Source organism: Megalops cyprinoides, chromosome 5 (assembly GCF_013368585.1).
Source record: "Megalops cyprinoides isolate fMegCyp1 chromosome 5, fMegCyp1.pri, whole genome shotgun sequence".
NCBI lineage: Eukaryota > Metazoa > Chordata > Actinopteri > Elopiformes > Megalopidae > Megalops > Megalops cyprinoides.
In genome coordinates this window covers 4,343,472-4,359,713 of record NC_050587.1, presented here as the reverse complement: position 1 = coordinate 4,359,713, position 16,242 = coordinate 4,343,472, and the positions used below count along the sequence as shown (strand labels likewise).

Below are 16,242 nucleotides of genomic sequence, written 5' to 3'. Positions count from 1 at the left end.
AATATAAATGTCATAGAATGACTGTTTCTAAGAAGATTAAATCAGAATGTTGTTTACACTCATATTGTTAATTATATGTTTGTTTTTCCCCTTATGCACACAACTTTTGGTGTCACCAACTGTTCTCTAGGCTAGCCTCATGTCGACCTCTGAACTCTCAAGGGAGCACTGAACAAATGTAACCCTTTGATACACACATGCCTACAAGTCCCACAATGCACCTGCAGGCAGCCACAGACAGGATAGACGCGTTGCCGTGATGCTGTCTGAGTAACTCATTGGCACCTGAACGAGTTGGTGAGTGCTGAGATTGGTGCAGCGAGGGGAACCTGGCCAAGCTACCCACCCCTATCACAGGGGAACAATACCAATCTGTTCTGCTGATGTGGGCTCCCGCTTAATATGGCTGGCTTTGAACCCAGGCCACTGGGTTCCGTCTGCACTGGAACAAGTGCTCCTCCTGTCTGAGTCACTCCAGAGACAGTCCTTTTGTTGTTTACAATTAAGATAAGCCGCCATTAATTTATTCAGTTTGGCACTTATGAAGGATCTTAAATGTTTATAGGTCCCATCAGTCTAATTGCTGAATGACTTCCATTCTTGCCATAACATGTAAACATGTAATGCCTTTTTCAGTACAAACCCAGAAAATTCAACAAGTAATGAACATCCTGTGGCCTTACATTGTTAAAACTCCTGAACATCATGGTTCTGGTTCTTTACTCTTATTACTCAAATTAACTTCTGACAGATGTATTGATCATCGCCAAAGACAAACATGTTTGAACTGCAGACAGATCGAAGTTGCTCTGAATTTCACATAGGTCAAAGCTCATGAAATTAAGTTTTAAAACTTTGTAATTAATTTGTGGCGGTGCGTTGGAATGTACACACCAAAATCGATATTGGTAAATACCTTTTTCTGTAGCCTTCAAAAGTGCATTCTGTCTTCTCTCCTGTTTGTTTTTCCTTTTTTGATGTTGCATTTATCAGTGTTGGTCTTAATTGAGATGTTTTCTCAAAAGGAAAAACCCAGGGCTGAACACATTTTAAAATACAGTCAGAAGTAAAATGAAACTTAGTCAATAAATGAAAGTGTGACATTCCTTGACGTTTTCCCTCTTTTTAGGAAGACTGTCCAGTGAAGTTTGTGGCAGGACCTCAGTCATATAAACAAGGTGAAAGGCCAGAGCTGCTGGAAAAAAGACTGTTACTACTGTCTTACAAAAAAATGAAATGGATGCCTCAATTCAATCTAACCGCAATATGATTTGTTTTTCATTTACATAATTTTTACATGTGTATTTTTATTTTTACCATTTGATGGATGCTCATATTAATGAAAAAAGTATAATAAACAAAAAAAGGAAAATAACACTTGCTTAAATTTGTTAAGTAAAGTTCAACACAAAGCTAATTGCAGTAAGATTGAATTGAGGTCAGAGGTTCTGAAAGGGAAGTCAACATAAAGTATAATGTACTGTCTCACTTCCAAATCGAATGTTTCGGGCAAAATGATTTCCAAATGATAGAGCTTTCAGAAATCATTACATCCAGGCAGTTCATTACAAAGGCGTACACATGTCACTCTTTTCTTTGATATGACAGTATAGGCACATCTGAGGAAAAGGGAGGGAATGTACTTAAGACAGTGTGTTTTACATGTATGCCTTTGCACAAGACTATTTTGTTCAATGTATATCATGTGTTCTTAAATCATGTTTTGTATTACTGTGTTCTGAATACTGTCTTAAGTGTTACAGTGTTGTACATTTTTATAATAAATAATTTACCTGGTTAGCTTGAATTTTATGTTTTTTTTTTTGTTTTGTTTTTTTTTAATTCAAGCCTAGTGTTTTTTACTGGTTTAAAATAACTGTGTCATTGAAGGAAGCAATTTTCATAAAGAGTTAAAATAGTAACAGAAGTTCCTAAAAGTCTCACGAGGAGCACAGTCATTCATTTGATTGTCTTGCATGACATTCCTGGCAGAGTTATTTACAGATGCCTGATTCTATTGTGGTCAGGATGGTGACAAGGCTTGACGAGCACACAAAAAGCCCTGCTTCAAAACGTACCTCCTAAGAGACAATGACGTGAGTGGAGCGAGCATGCCTCTGTTAAACAGACCTTCAGATGACACGGTCATTTTGTTCAACTTGTGTTATGAGTGCTATGTAGAGGGTGCCCTTAAAAATTTTGCAACTCAGAGTTACTTTGAATTAAATTCAACATTTGACTCCTGACTCTTAATCACATGCACATCTACTACAAAATAAATTTATGCACAGTATTGAGTGAAATAAAGCAGTTTCACAACTCATCTGTGACAGTTTGTGGCAAAAGACACCTCTGTTGTTGGCATATGAATGTTTGTCTCTCAAATGATAATTTTGACTCTTTCAAAGTAGAAATGCAACAGAAAAGGAAACAGGAAAGTGGGGTTGTGTATGGCTTGCTATGAGCAAAAGTAAGAGACCAGTACACAGCTGTACAGTACACAGTACAACTGTGTACCAGTATACAGACGGGTACACGGTTTTTATTTGGTAGGGTAAGTACTGTAGATAGGAGTATGTAATGCATACGATTCTATGACTGCATTATGATAAATAATCTAATGTAAGGCCAGCTTCCATGATCATTCAGAATACCTACTTCTCGATTTTGTGGTTTAGGCACAGGCTTATATTGGATAAAGTTATTGTAAACCTTTACAGTGTCTAACACAGAAAAGGGATGCCATGTAACAATGATGCTGTTTGTTTATGACCCAAAAGTCGGTCATGAAGATGTAGAGGACAGTGCAAATGCTTTATGAAATACTTTGTGGAAGTTTGTGCCCATACAACTATAGAGGCTTTACACTGGCAAGTAGATGGTATTTGTTTATTGTTTGGGGTGAATGGACATTTGTAGCAAACCAAGAGAGCGAGAGTATTCTTAAAGCCTTACTTCAGTGTGACATTCATTTTGTTGAAGTGGTGGATTCTGGAAGCAGAGGGAACTAAAGGAAAAATGATTCTCTGCCATACTGTAAGCATCCCTGTCCCTTTATGACAGAATACAGTATTGTGAATGTGACGGTCATGGAGAGACCGCACATGTCCACTGCCTTCCTTGGGCACGAGTTGCCTTTGTGTGTACTCTGCGACACTCGCAAACACACACACGCTGACAGATGCCGATAAGAGCCGTCAAGCTTAAGTCAATGCGATGCCGCTATTGACGGACTTAATGTTGTCGCCCACGAAATCTGCGTTTTATAACGGTGAATGAAAACGCTAGACAATCTTGTGATTATGCTTTAAAACATTTTTATTGTGCTTAAGTAGGCGCGCAAACTTGAGTGCATTAAAAGAAAAAAAAAGAACAACGTAGCATAGTCATACCATGTTGAATGCTGCTCCTCAATGTTGGCAAGTGTCTCTCCGGTGGCAAAGGAGTGCCGTGGGGAAACAGCGTAGCGTTTATTTCGTTCCGGCCACGATTGGCCCAGTTTACCTTGCTTGTGGCCATGAGGGGTGACAGAGACGGCCCTGATCAAGCCGCCTCCGTTTTAATCCTCATGTGTCATTTTGTTGAATTGTATTTTTGCTCAAATCTGCTGTTTAAATGTTGTAGGGTGTTATGATGCTGCATCAGGATTTGTCATGTTGTTGTTTGTGTTGATTGATTGTTTTATGTTCCCCCCCCTTTATGTGAATGGTGCTGGTCACCTGGGATATGTCTGTCTGTCTAGTCTCATGGAAGGAGTCTAGTGTCGGATGTTGGACCGTGAGTACTGCTGCTGTAATATTGTTCTCTGCCTTTTCAAAAGAGACCTAGCAGATTTTGTACTTTGTTTTGTAGTTATTTGCGTTCAGAGATTACTATTTTTTTTGTTTGCCTTTTTCTTTCTTTTTCTACTTAAAACTATTTTTGTGTTATTTGAACTTTGAATATGGACTCCTACTGATTAGTTTTAACATTAAACCAAAAATAAAAATTACTTTTTGTCCATCTTATTCACTCGCACTCTGAGTTTTTGGCCTGACCCAGGAGCCCTCAGTGGCGCCCTCTCGTCCATTCCTTTACAGTGAACCACTTCGTAAAATGTATATCCCTGCTCTGCAGTTTGAAATAACTGGTTGGTTTAAAATACATTACACGGAAAAATGTGAATGGGGCTTAATGTACCTAAAATAGATTAGAATAAATGGCCTTTATTTGTTCTTCCCCCCAAACAGTTCACTTTTATCCTCTCATAGCTAACAGTACACTTTTATCCTATCATAGCTATATGCCACATACACTGTTTGAGAGGAAGTACAAATAAATGCCATTTAGTGGTTCATTCTCCGTTTTAGATATAGTGGGGAAAAGGCTTAATGGACCTAATTCTACTTAATAACCAGAATATTTGACTGATCTGACCAGAATAAAAGCTGTTACTGATGACAGTTATTACACCTCTGGCAACAGTCTCCCAATTCTTCGGATTTGAGTAAATATAGGTTTGCTCCGCAACTAGCTCTGTAAATAAACATAAGCCTTCATTGAAAGCAAATATTTTCTGTGTACTGATTTTTTTCATTTGGGAGTCGGGCAGTAAGACATGCAACATTTTCACTCTATTCATACAAATACAAACAAAATAAGTAGCATATGCCCTGAAATTCCACATATGTTACATGTGACATCATAAAATAATGCAGACATTCCTCTTGGGGGTTACATGAGTCCAACATGTGTGCAATATGTAAAAAAAATGCATGCCTTTTCGCAGAGGTGGACACCCCGGCTTAAGAAAGTAAAAGTCCTGCCACATATTTGTTCCACCCATGCACTACACCAGCTGAATTTAATTAGCACAACTCTTCAGCCAGGTAGAGGAGCTAATTAGTGAAATAACCTTGCTGAGTGAATGGCTAGAACAAATACATGGCAGGACTTTTATTTTCTGAAGCTGGGCTGTCCACCTCTGCCTATTCGTAAGTTAAATATTGCATGGGGATTCACAAAGCAGCCATGTTTTTTGGAAAGACAAGTTTGACCCTAAGCATCCTGCTTGAAATCCCCAGCAAAAAGCAAGTTACTAGCAGTTGTTTAGTTATTACTTATTATTTTACATAAAACCACACCAATTTTGAAACAATACCATGTTAATATGGATGGATGAATAGAATGGTGAGGTAAAGTTTGGATCTTTGACAGCAGATAAGGTATTTATCATCATCATCATCAATCATTTATTATCAATAGCTATTAAGTCACAAAGCAGCTTGTGGCAAAGCAGAAAAAGAAGAAAAAAATTAACCAACCATTTTACAGTTCAGTCATGTGAGAAATCATCTCAAATAGCAGTCAAGCCGGGATACCTGTTCCAACCTGTAGGCATCACGAGGTTTTGTCCATGATGTTGGCTGGGAGACTATTCAGTGTCAAGTGCCAAATCCTCTCCTCTCTCATTCGCTCTGTCATTACCGTGAGCATGAAATAGTGTCTCAGTTTACACTGAATTGTTCTTACACCAGACATTATAATTAACTACCTGGCTATCTTGTGGCGTGTATTAATGCTTTCTCATCAACAATAACAACAGCACAGCTAGGTCTTTTCATGGAATGCCTCGGCCACAGAGGCCAAGGACGTTTAAAACGCAATGCTACTCCCCCTTGTCACATTGTTTCAACGACCATCTTTCCCATGAAGTTCAGGGTACACGGCCTATCCACTGTGGGATAACAACATCACGTGGAAGCAGATCACATGCAGGGATGAGTTTACATTGGGGCGGGGTTTGGGGGTGACGAATGGATCGCTCACAGCCAATGAGCGACGCTACGAGAGCGCAGCAATCTCTATAAGTTCAGAAGCCCGACAACACTCGACAATTTAGTCGGTCAACAAATAAGAGGTAGGATGTGTCTAAATATACAATATAAATATTTTTAGTCGCGATATCCTTTAACTATTTAGGAGTAAACCTATGTATTGGTCTGCAACGTGTTTTTTTTTTTTTTTTAAAAACACTCTTTTAAAAGAGTACAGTTTGTACTGTATGAAAATTTTTGCTCATTTCGAAGTCATTCGTTTAGCATATATTTGCGATGTTGTGTAAAGTAGATTTGTGTACATTATCGAATATTCTTCTGTTCACGTGTAACTGAATTGTTTTAACAGACATCTTGCTGGTGTTGCAAACGGATTTTGATCGTCTTCGCCTTGGCTGCTTGTTATGTTCCTAGGGTTGGGAGCTCTTTGTTTTGTTTTTCTGAGCGAGGTCCTTCTGAAGAAATCGATCCGTTTATTTCGATTTTTTACGCGAAATGTTGGTTTTAGTGGTTTGATTTGTTAGTATGGTTCGTCCGGGAAGCGTTAGCCGCAGGTATCGCTTTTCTTTTCGATTTCCTCGGCTTCCTTCCATGTTTTGCTTCCCGAGAGTAACCGTGCTTCGGCCGCATGTTTTGGAACCACCCTCATCTTGTGATCAGGATAAACGGAACAATCCTACCCCGAGGGCAGGATCTGCTCGGATTTTAGCGCACCTCAGCCAACATGCTCAAAAGAGACGGAATTTCCATGTCAGACGTTTTTTTTTTTCCATTTCCCATTTACTGATAATTCTGAAAAAGCCGTCGTTTGTGCAGCTAGCTAGCTGATCGCTATATCATGGCACGCCGCGCGTTATCGTGAATGTGAATGCCCCAAGAGGACATTGTTCAAAATGTTAGCACGGTCTGGTGTGTTTATCAATCCATTAATGGGCCAGTCAGTTTTAGCAACATTTATTTACTTGCTGGCATTTTCACGGATGGCGCATCGTGTCTGTGCTGGTAGATGTTATGGAGCTAGGCCATACTGCGCTATTCATAGCGCTGTGTCATGACTGTAACCTGAAACTCTTTTCTGTCTCCAGCTGCGCAGCCATGACGCGGTGTTTGGCGGTGTTTACGCTATACCTCAGTGCAGTGTTTGCTGCTCCAAGTTTGGACCCTCAGCTAGACGACCATTGGCATCTATGGAAGAGCTGGCACAGTAAAAACTTCCACGAGGTGCGTAATCTTAAAGAATGCCACTTTGGCTATTGTTGCCTCTCTCTGACAAAAACGACCAAAAAAAACCAATGGTGCATCTATACATTAGTGCATCTTCAACTGACGCATTTACGGCAACATAATTATAGTGTGCTTTTCACTAATGGTGACTATTCTTTCATATTGAGTTAAGATTTGAAAAATGCTAGCAGTGTTTACTGAGTACATGAGCAGGGTCTTTGTTTTGTAGAAGGAAGAAGGCTGGAGGCGAATGGTTTGGGAGAAGAACTTGAAAAAGATTGAAATGCACAACCTTGAACACTCCATGGGCAAACACTCTTTCCGTATGGGAATGAACCATTTCGGTGACATGGTAAGCGTCCTCAGTGAAGCCCAGTACATTTCCTGAAGGCAGACCAAATACAAGTATTATGTATGATGTCACAGAAGGTACTAATGGCTGCTCCTTCTATAGACGAATGAGGAGTTCAGGCAGCTTATGAATGGCTACAAACACAAGACTGAGAGGAAGTACAAGGGATCTTTGTTCCTTGAGCCCAACTTCCTTGAGGCCCCAAAACAAGTGGACTGGAGGGAGAAGGGCTACGTCACTCCAGTCAAGGATCAGGTGAGAACGACCCCCACAACCACAATGCGACTGTCTAGTACATATGGTTTTCTATGGTTAAAGCTTTTACAAAACCTGCTGATCCTAACTGTCCCATTACTGCTCAGGGCCAGTGTGGCTCTTGCTGGGCCTTCAGTACCACTGGTGCCATGGAGGGCCAGCACTTCAGGAAGACTGGCAAACTGGTGTCCCTGAGCGAGCAGAACCTGGTGGACTGCTCCCGACCCGAGGGTAACCAGGGCTGCAACGGCGGCCTCATGGACCAGGCCTTCCAGTACATTCTGGACAACAATGGCCTGGACTCAGAGGAGTCTTACCCATACCTGGGAACAGTAAGTGTTCAAGAACCACCACACCCCTGTTTACATGGCAAAAATTCCCTCACAATAACTCAAAAAAGCTGGGGCTGAGTATTGTTGTTTGTTGAACAGAGATGTTGTCTTCTCTTCCTAGGATGATCAGCCTTGCCACTATGATCCTCAGTACAATTCGGCTAATGACACTGGCTTCGTGGACATTCCCAGCGGGAAGGAGCATGCCCTGATGAAGGCTGTTGCTGCAGTGGGGCCGGTGTCTGTGGCCATCGATGCTGGTCACGAGTCCTTCCAGTTCTACCAATCTGGTGAGTGCTGCAATGCTTAGGGCATATTGGCTGTGAAGTCCAAAGTGTACATTATGACGTCAGTTAATGGATCTTGGAGAACAGTGTATTTAATAACGCTGTCTGACTTGACTTGTGCATAACTGCCTCTCTCTTTGTAGGAATCTACTATGAGAAAGACTGCAGCAGTGAGGAGCTGGACCATGGTGTTCTGGTAGTGGGCTATGGTTATGAGGGCAAGGACGTAGATGGGAAGAAGTACTGGATTGTCAAAAATAGGTAAGTAAAACTGAAGAAAGCATGGATCCAATTTGGTGAAAGGTGGCAATAGTTTTTCCTATTGCACTGTAGTAAGAATTGCAGTCTTTACCACCACACATTCAGATGGGTATGTACAATGGCGAGCTCTACAGTGCTAACCTTGGTTGTTTGTCCTCTTTGTAGCTGGAGTGAGAAATGGGGAGACAAAGGATACATCTACATGGCCAAGGACAGGAAGAACCACTGTGGCATCGCAACTGCTGCAAGCTATCCTCTAGTGTAGTGCCCTGGATGCATCCGGTTGTGAAGCTGTGTGAATGTTTCAAAAGGGTTGCGACTACACTGTAGCCTTAACGAGCCCTGGGTACAAGCAGAACCGGTCATGATTTGCGTGGCTTAATGAAACACTGTTTTAGGGAATTTATGAAATTATGCTTTTTTTAGTGGATTTTTTTTTTTTTTTTTAAACTTTTAGATTTTAACAGGGGGCCTTGTAAATATTGGTCGCAGTAAATGCTACTCCAGTCTTTTTAAATGTGAATGACACTTTGCGTTTTTAAGTGCAGTGTATAAATACAAATGTTTGTTTTATATACGTGATTGATTGAACCTTTTAAAATAGTTCTCCTTATTGAAGTAGGCCCCTGAAGTGGCGGAGGTTCTCCTTTCCATTCCATTTCCTGTTGGTATTACAGTTGGGTGGTAGGGGTGCGTTGCCTTTGCACACCCCTTTTGTGCACCCATTTTAAAGTCATCACAAGCAGCCTGATGGCCAGTTTTAATGTCACCATGGATGTGTTAAAGCCTGCTCCTGTAAGCTTACTGGAATTGTCTGTGTGCTCATAAATATGGTGTGTAACCCCTCAGTGCGGAGACCGTAATGTGGGAAGGGCCGATTGCATTGCACTTGAACTGTGATGCAGCGAATCGCCACTTCCTGTTGAATGTAGTGCACTCACTGTTGGTTTCCCAGGAAATGATTCATGCAAATAAAAATGAGCTGTACAAACAAGGAACTCTAATATGGCACTGGTCGTCTCTGCGTCTCTGCAGTGTGTTTATGCTCTCCTGTCTTTGGAGACTGAGATGTCTTGGTGTGTTAAATTTATTTCATGTGGGGAAAAACCATGGCATGCTGGTGGAAGATGTTGCTCTGAACAGGTGGTGCAAATTATTGGGGCCTTTTCCAGGTGAACAGATGTGGTGTTGGCCATCAGTTGTTGCCATTATGTATAGCTTGTCCATACCACACATTGCTACACTGGAATCCGTTTTGCCTCCAAAATGTAATTGGAGGCAAACTTATTAAAGTGACTGACTTTCCAATGTTAGGATTCTGGTAATGTGTCATTTAACTTTAGACTGACTTTCTATGGATATTTGTATAATGGTATATAGGTTACAGCAGGTTAATTACAGGAAAATATCTGGGTTTTTGGTTGAACATGCATGAATGGGAATCAATTTTTGCACACTGACTCTGGAAGAAAGTCTGTGTGGAAGAGAAGTTGGTCTTTTACAGTGAATGTTGAATTATTAACAGACACCAGCTCAGTATATATGAAAGGAAGACTCTATCCAGGTAGGACAGGGGACTGTGTTGTGTGTTCTGCATTTGTATATGTTGTAATTTTTTAAAAAGCCATTTAAAAATTACATAAAAGCCATTTCAGGTTTATGAAAAATTGTGTAAAAGTCTCTAATGCCTCTAATCTGAAGCATCTGTATGGGATAATGTTTTGATGTGCTTTGTTTTGATCCTGCTGCATCTGGAAAGATTTGCAGTCGTTAGTGTCCTAGAGTTAGACATTACCTGTGCCACATTCTTATCAGTGTTATTTTTTGCCTGTTGCCCTGTCTCGGTCATGATGGCACAATAGCTTGTTTGCGTTTGTGTGCATTCGTGGAGGTGGCAAGCGAGTTATCTGAACCCAGACACTCCAGTGTTCATAGTAACAGGAAGAGACTCCACAGCAGACAGGTGGGGGGCCAGAGGAGTAAGTGGGGGAAGAGGGGGGAGGGGTCTGTGTTCGTAGTGGGTCTTGTATCTGGTGCCAGCAGACCCACGCTGACACAGCACAGAGCGTACACAACAACAGAGGCCTGTGGGGGCCGGCAGTGAGAGAGAGCGAGCAGCCTTCAGTCAGGCACGAGCACTCCCTGTTCTACAAGACAATCACACCCACTCGCACGTCAGGCTTGATTTCCCAAGAATGAGTGAGCTGTTCTGCATTTACCAACACTCAGACTGCCAGCAAAGAGAAACAGTGTTTTTCAGCAGAGGTCACAGTATTTTAGGATCAGCATCTTTTTTTCTTTCTCACTGACAAACACTCTGAGGTCTCAGAACATCAAATTGTACCATGTTACCTCTATAATTGCTTGTTACACAGTAGAGTGGAATTGAATTCACTACGTTAAAAAAACATGTAACCATGTAACAAGGTGCTTCCTTTAAGTGGTTGTTTATGAGCTGAGGCCCAACCAGCAAGCTAAGGATCAAAATCTGCCCGAGACAACAGTGCCTCAGAATGTTCTCTTAACATGGTCCAGATCCTTCCGGATGTTTTCCATACTTTTCACCTAAGCTCTGTTGTTTCATTAGTGTTAGGCTGTTGAGTAGCTGAGTAGGTTACATGTAACGCTGGGGGAGAAAGGACAGATATCTCAACATGAAGGGCATGGGTTGTTGAGATGCATCAGGTGTTATGTCCAGCACCCTCTGGGCTACAGATCGCAATAACACCCTCCTGGTTTGGCTTCATGCCAGAGTTTGAACAAGGAAGTTGAAGCAAAACATAAAGAGTTAAAAAATAACCTGTAAATAATGCAAACATGTCTGATGAAGCCAAGACACTGATCATGTTCCACACTGAAAGCCAAATATGCAACAGCACTAAAGTGGCATATTCAATGTCCATTTTCCTTCCTCACAATCTTTTCAGTCAGTTGTATAATATTGAACTGGGAACTGGGATTAAGAAAAATAGAGTTCTCCTGATTTTTGTGTGTTAATCTGATGTGAGATAAAAAAATAAAAATGAATATATTGTGTCCATATGTGGTTTTGTCATGAAAACTAGAGCCTTACAAAGCGTAAGCGTAAGTAAAGCGTAAGGTGGCCATAACCTGTGCAATATGCGTCAAAAGGCCATCTGCTGTCTTCCCTCCTGTACATGACTGACAGACTGCTGTGAGCGTTCGATCAGCCATCACAACTAGAAGTCACATCAACATAGATATAATGGAATATAATAATGAGATTTTACATTTATCAGTAACAGGTGGTCTATACAGCATTCCAAGGCCTTGTATTTTCTTGTAATATGGCTAGTATGTTTGGACAGGTCACACTGTAAATAGACCATGACCCCCATTGTCTAGTAATTGTTTATGGAATTGTCACATTGGCGATGGTGTGGTGAACATCAGACACCACAGGTTACTCACACTTGCTACTAATTTTAATTTTAATCCTAATTTTAATTTTAGCTTCATTTTACACGTCATATGATTTTAATGAGAACTGACTATTTCAGCTTGTTTCTTGTATAGTGTGTCACCCCTCAAACAGATGGAAGCTTAGGCTGATTTCTCTTCTCGTTTTAATGCTACTTTCTATAATAAGGACAGGTACAAGAGAGGAACGGGTATCACATGGAAAAAACAATTCTACCACCACAAAGACGAAAGTACACAGAAGGAGCCCCAGAGCGGTAGTAGACCAGGTTTTCAAAGACACATTGTCTTAGCTCACAGAGCTTCCATTTTCATGAAGGTTAGCCAACCCAGGCAGTGCTCAAGCAACCTTGACTGATGATATTCAGAGACATATTGCTATATTATTAGTTACACTGATATCAACACCAATTGGTGATTTGAACAGACACGTCATTGTGAATTTTCGTTGCTGTTATTAGGACTCCATATTACTACTCAATAGAAGAATATGGACACAAGAATGACCTTATCTTAAACATTCTAAAACACTAAAGATTATGCAACAGCCTGTAACCTCTTTTACTTCAAAAGTTTTGAGAATTCATCAAGCTTGAACAGTTCTGAAATGAGAGTAATGGCCTGACTTCTTGTAGCCTTGTTAAAATAGCTCAGTGAGGTCATACGGAAAGCTGCCATCACCTAAAGAGAGAAAAATGGCATGGTCCAAATAAAGTTTGATATGACCCATGTGAAAATGAGGTGTGAGCACAAAAGACAGTGATATCAAAAATACAGTAGCTTGTGTGCTTCATATACAGTTGAGTAAAAGTAGGTGGACGTCAGGTTGATGAAATGTAACATACTGTAAGAAGTAGTCAGACCAGCATCGAGAATAGAAATTCAACATTATTTGGAAGATGGCTGAGCAAGTGTGCCCTGTGCTGCTTGAAACAACCAGCTTGCTTCCAAATTGACCCACAGGAATAAATGCAGTGCTTTTGTTAGTTAGCATCGGTGTTAATGATAATCCCCTTTTGCAGAAACTGGGCTCAAACATGAGTACAGCGGTAGCATTAGCCACCATTTCTTAAAGGATCAAACATTCCTAGGGCTTGACACAGTCTCCGTGTGCTCTAATATCAGGTTAGCTTGCTGCTTGTGTGCTTGAGTGATAATATTGTGATTATTGCACAGAACCAAACTGGGCTACAAAGCCATTCCTAAAAGGACCAAAGCATTCATTATTCAAGGTTTATGGGTCTATAAATCTAAACTTAGTTTGACTAATACGACTCAGTTCAAAATGTGAGTCTCTATAGCAAGCTAGAACAGCAGAACAACTGTTTTGATCAATCTTGTGAATATGTGTCAAACAAGAATCTTTACTCACAGTTAATGAACTGTACTTATTATTGTAAGATAGGTAATGCCTAGGTAATGCCACTGTCATATAATGAATGCCAAATGGTATCCTAAGCAAATGGTCAAAAAATATAAGTGCAAGTTTCCTCAAATGTGTTTTTAAAAAAAACACCTTTTCAACAGTTCAAGGGTCACAAGTCTTTAGGCAGAAAAAAACAAGGGGGGAGAACAGTGGCAACAATTAAACCAATTAAATGTATTAATAAAAAAAAAACAAAATAAACATGGATAATTTTGGTGTGAATTGACATAGAGGAATTATCATTAAAAAGGCAAACCAAATACACCTTGCTCATGCTAAATTATACTGAGGTCACAAGGAATTTCTTGCTGTGTAAAGTCACATGAGAGATTACACAACACCCTTACAACCTGCTCTTCTATTTTTGGTCATTTATTTGTAACAAGAGTCAGAAATGGCCAAACACCGCAGATTAACCAAATCCAGACAGATCCACAACCTTAACTGAGTTAGGGCTACAATGTTCTGTGTTTCCTAGCAATCTCCACAGCAGTCACAACAGGAAGGAAGCAGGGAATATGGAGGCCACGTCCTACATTTGCAACATTATTTCATTATTGCCAATTACCCTTGTGGCAGTTACACAAAGAGCAGGTTTTGTTGTTCATGCTGCTATATTGTTGATAACTTTGTTTTGTATGAATTATCTACCTGCTATGCTCACTTTTCAAGGGCACACCAACCTTGTTTTCATTGAGGTCCACAGCTAAGCGACAGTAAGCATGTCTGACTAATCAAATGTGCCTAATACATGACTAAGAAGAGGCAGCGTGATGCATGTTTTGCTGAATGTGCGCGTTCTGCTGCTCCACAGCTCAACTTCTCCAACCTGTTGCTTCCTTGGGTGGAAGCTAACGCTGCAATCCTGCTGGCGTGACTTTGATGATGTCGCCACTGGCTGGGGTCAGCTGACGCAGTGTGGTGCCAAGGGGTGCACAACGTTCATTCTCAAGCGTCTGCATGCGGGCTGTGGAAACTTGCTTGGCTTTGCCTTTCTGCAACCCAGCAAGCTAATTCCAGCATTGTATGCTGATCAGAGAGTGATTCATTTCTTGCCTCATTTAGCCCAGTCTACATCTGTTGAAACAGTTTGCTCTCTCAATCATTTTTGTGCTTGTGACTGTAGGTAGTTGTAAAAAGTAAAAAACCTTATTCTGAAAGAATGAAATATGTAAGCAAACTAATCAGAGGCTGATACTTAGGAATCTAAAGCTCTCTCTGTGTTTGGGCAAACTCATTTTTGATCAAACTGTCAATTAAAGTATTTGCACCCATGTCAGTGTGGCCTACATTAAAGCCAGGGATGTTTCTAGCTATCAAAAAGATCCGGGGCTAAGTCTGGTTTGCCTGAGACTTGTCTTGAGACAAGGGAGATCGGCATGGGTAGGTTGGGAAGGTTATATCTACCTTTATAATAAATAAATATTATCACACCTTCAGATGCTGCAAGTCAAGTTCCGCTCTGTGACAGTCTGTCTGTTGTTTTGCTATAAACACCTCTTTTTTCAGGACAAAAATATTCGGGGCTAGGCTTATAATATTCGGGGCTATAGCCCCGAATGATCAGACCTAATGACGCCACTGATTAAAACTACAGCCCTTTCTCGTATTCTAAATTGTTGCACTCGTGTGAGAATACACTTGCACACAGCTTTAAAACGAATAACACAGTCTGAGTGCGCTTTCATTCAGAGCTTAGTCAGAAAATGTGAGCATGCTGCCGAAGAAAGGTCACATTTCTTGTAATTTAAATATCACAGCACCAAAGCACCCAGCATCAAACTTTATTTATAATTGTAATAAAACACAAATCATTACAATATTCCCTGTCTGGGTAAGCAACAGTGGTTCTGTTTCTAACTACAATAATAGTAATTCACCTCTTCAAACTGTACTACATTTTGTCTGCCCTAGTATGATCTTGTCCCCTCTCTGTGTCATTTTTATACATTGTTTTGTTGTTTGTAGTTTTTGTAGATGTTTGTGTAATTTATCATTCTCATAATGAGGGAGACATTACATTTAACTTGATGTGTTGAATCATGTACACTTAATTGTTTTTTGTACAACATTTCATGTCGTTTTGTTAAATGTACTTGGCAGGCCCAGCACCAGGAGAAAATACACGGGGTGCACAAAAAGTCATAAATACTATGTAGATGTTGGGATATAAGGAGACAACTGGGGGTGCACTGAGGTCCATCTGGCGGTGCAATGCACCTCTAAGCACCCCCATAATGCCGGGCCTGGTACATGGTTTTTGCACATTGGAATTCGCTCTAGAAAAGATGGTCTCCTAAATGACAAAACGTAAATTTTCATGGGTTTATAAATCATGTCATACCATAGTATAGTGAGCGACACCTGGTGGTCTTAAACAGGATAAAACATTTCTATACATTTTTTGGCATCCGGTCGCTCTTGTTTATCAGCTGGAACTCAGGCAGTATACTGCCCCACCTAGTGGCAATGTAACTGCATGATATATGGTCTGTCTAATATGGGATATTAGGATGGCGGTCTTGGTTGCCATCTGAGGCAAGCACACAGTTATTGTAGGACATTCACGTACATCAACCTTTTTTTTATTTATTTACTCCACACGCCTAAGCGGTGATATAGTGAAATTGTTCTTAGCTAGAATTTGTTTTTCTGCAGAACTCTTTGAATGATGCCTCATACGTAAATATTTCATGCAGATAAGAAGATAGCAAGGGAGCGTTTTAATAATAATGAGTAAAACAAACGCTACAGAAGAAGATAAAAAACAAACAAACAAACGTGGATATGATGATTTGTTAAGTTATGGCACTAGCAAAAAACAAGATGAAGAAAGCAATAGGGACGG

General features: G+C 40.5%; 1 protein-coding gene across 1 annotated transcript; it reads left to right on the top strand.

Moving 5' to 3' along the window:
• Positions 1-5,828: 5,828 nt before the first annotated feature.
• LOC118777438 (cathepsin L1-like) lies at positions 5,829-9,525 on the top strand. Its single transcript, XM_036528334.1, has 8 exons — positions 5,829-5,899; positions 6,902-7,037; positions 7,270-7,392; positions 7,495-7,647; positions 7,755-7,979; positions 8,101-8,269; positions 8,410-8,527; positions 8,693-9,525. Exons 2-8 carry the CDS (start codon positions 6,912-6,914, stop codon positions 8,790-8,792), a joined length of 1,014 nt encoding a protein of 337 aa, XP_036384227.1. The 5' UTR covers positions 5,829-5,899; positions 6,902-6,911; the 3' UTR covers positions 8,793-9,525.
• The last annotated feature ends 6,717 nt before the right edge of the window (positions 9,526-16,242 follow it).

Bases quoted from the DNA above. Each gene is read 5' to 3' on its own strand.
- LOC118777438 (XM_036528334.1), top strand. From the start codon at position 6,912: ATGACGCGGTGTTTGGCGGTGTTTACGCTATACCTCAGTGCAGTGTTT. The intron at 7,393-7,494 runs GTAAGCGTCCTC...CTCCTTCTATAG, and splicing joins TGAACCATTTCGGTGACATG to ACGAATGAGGAGTTCAGGCA. The intron at 8,528-8,692 runs GTAAGTAAAACT...TCCTCTTTGTAG, and splicing joins TACTGGATTGTCAAAAATAG to CTGGAGTGAGAAATGGGGAG.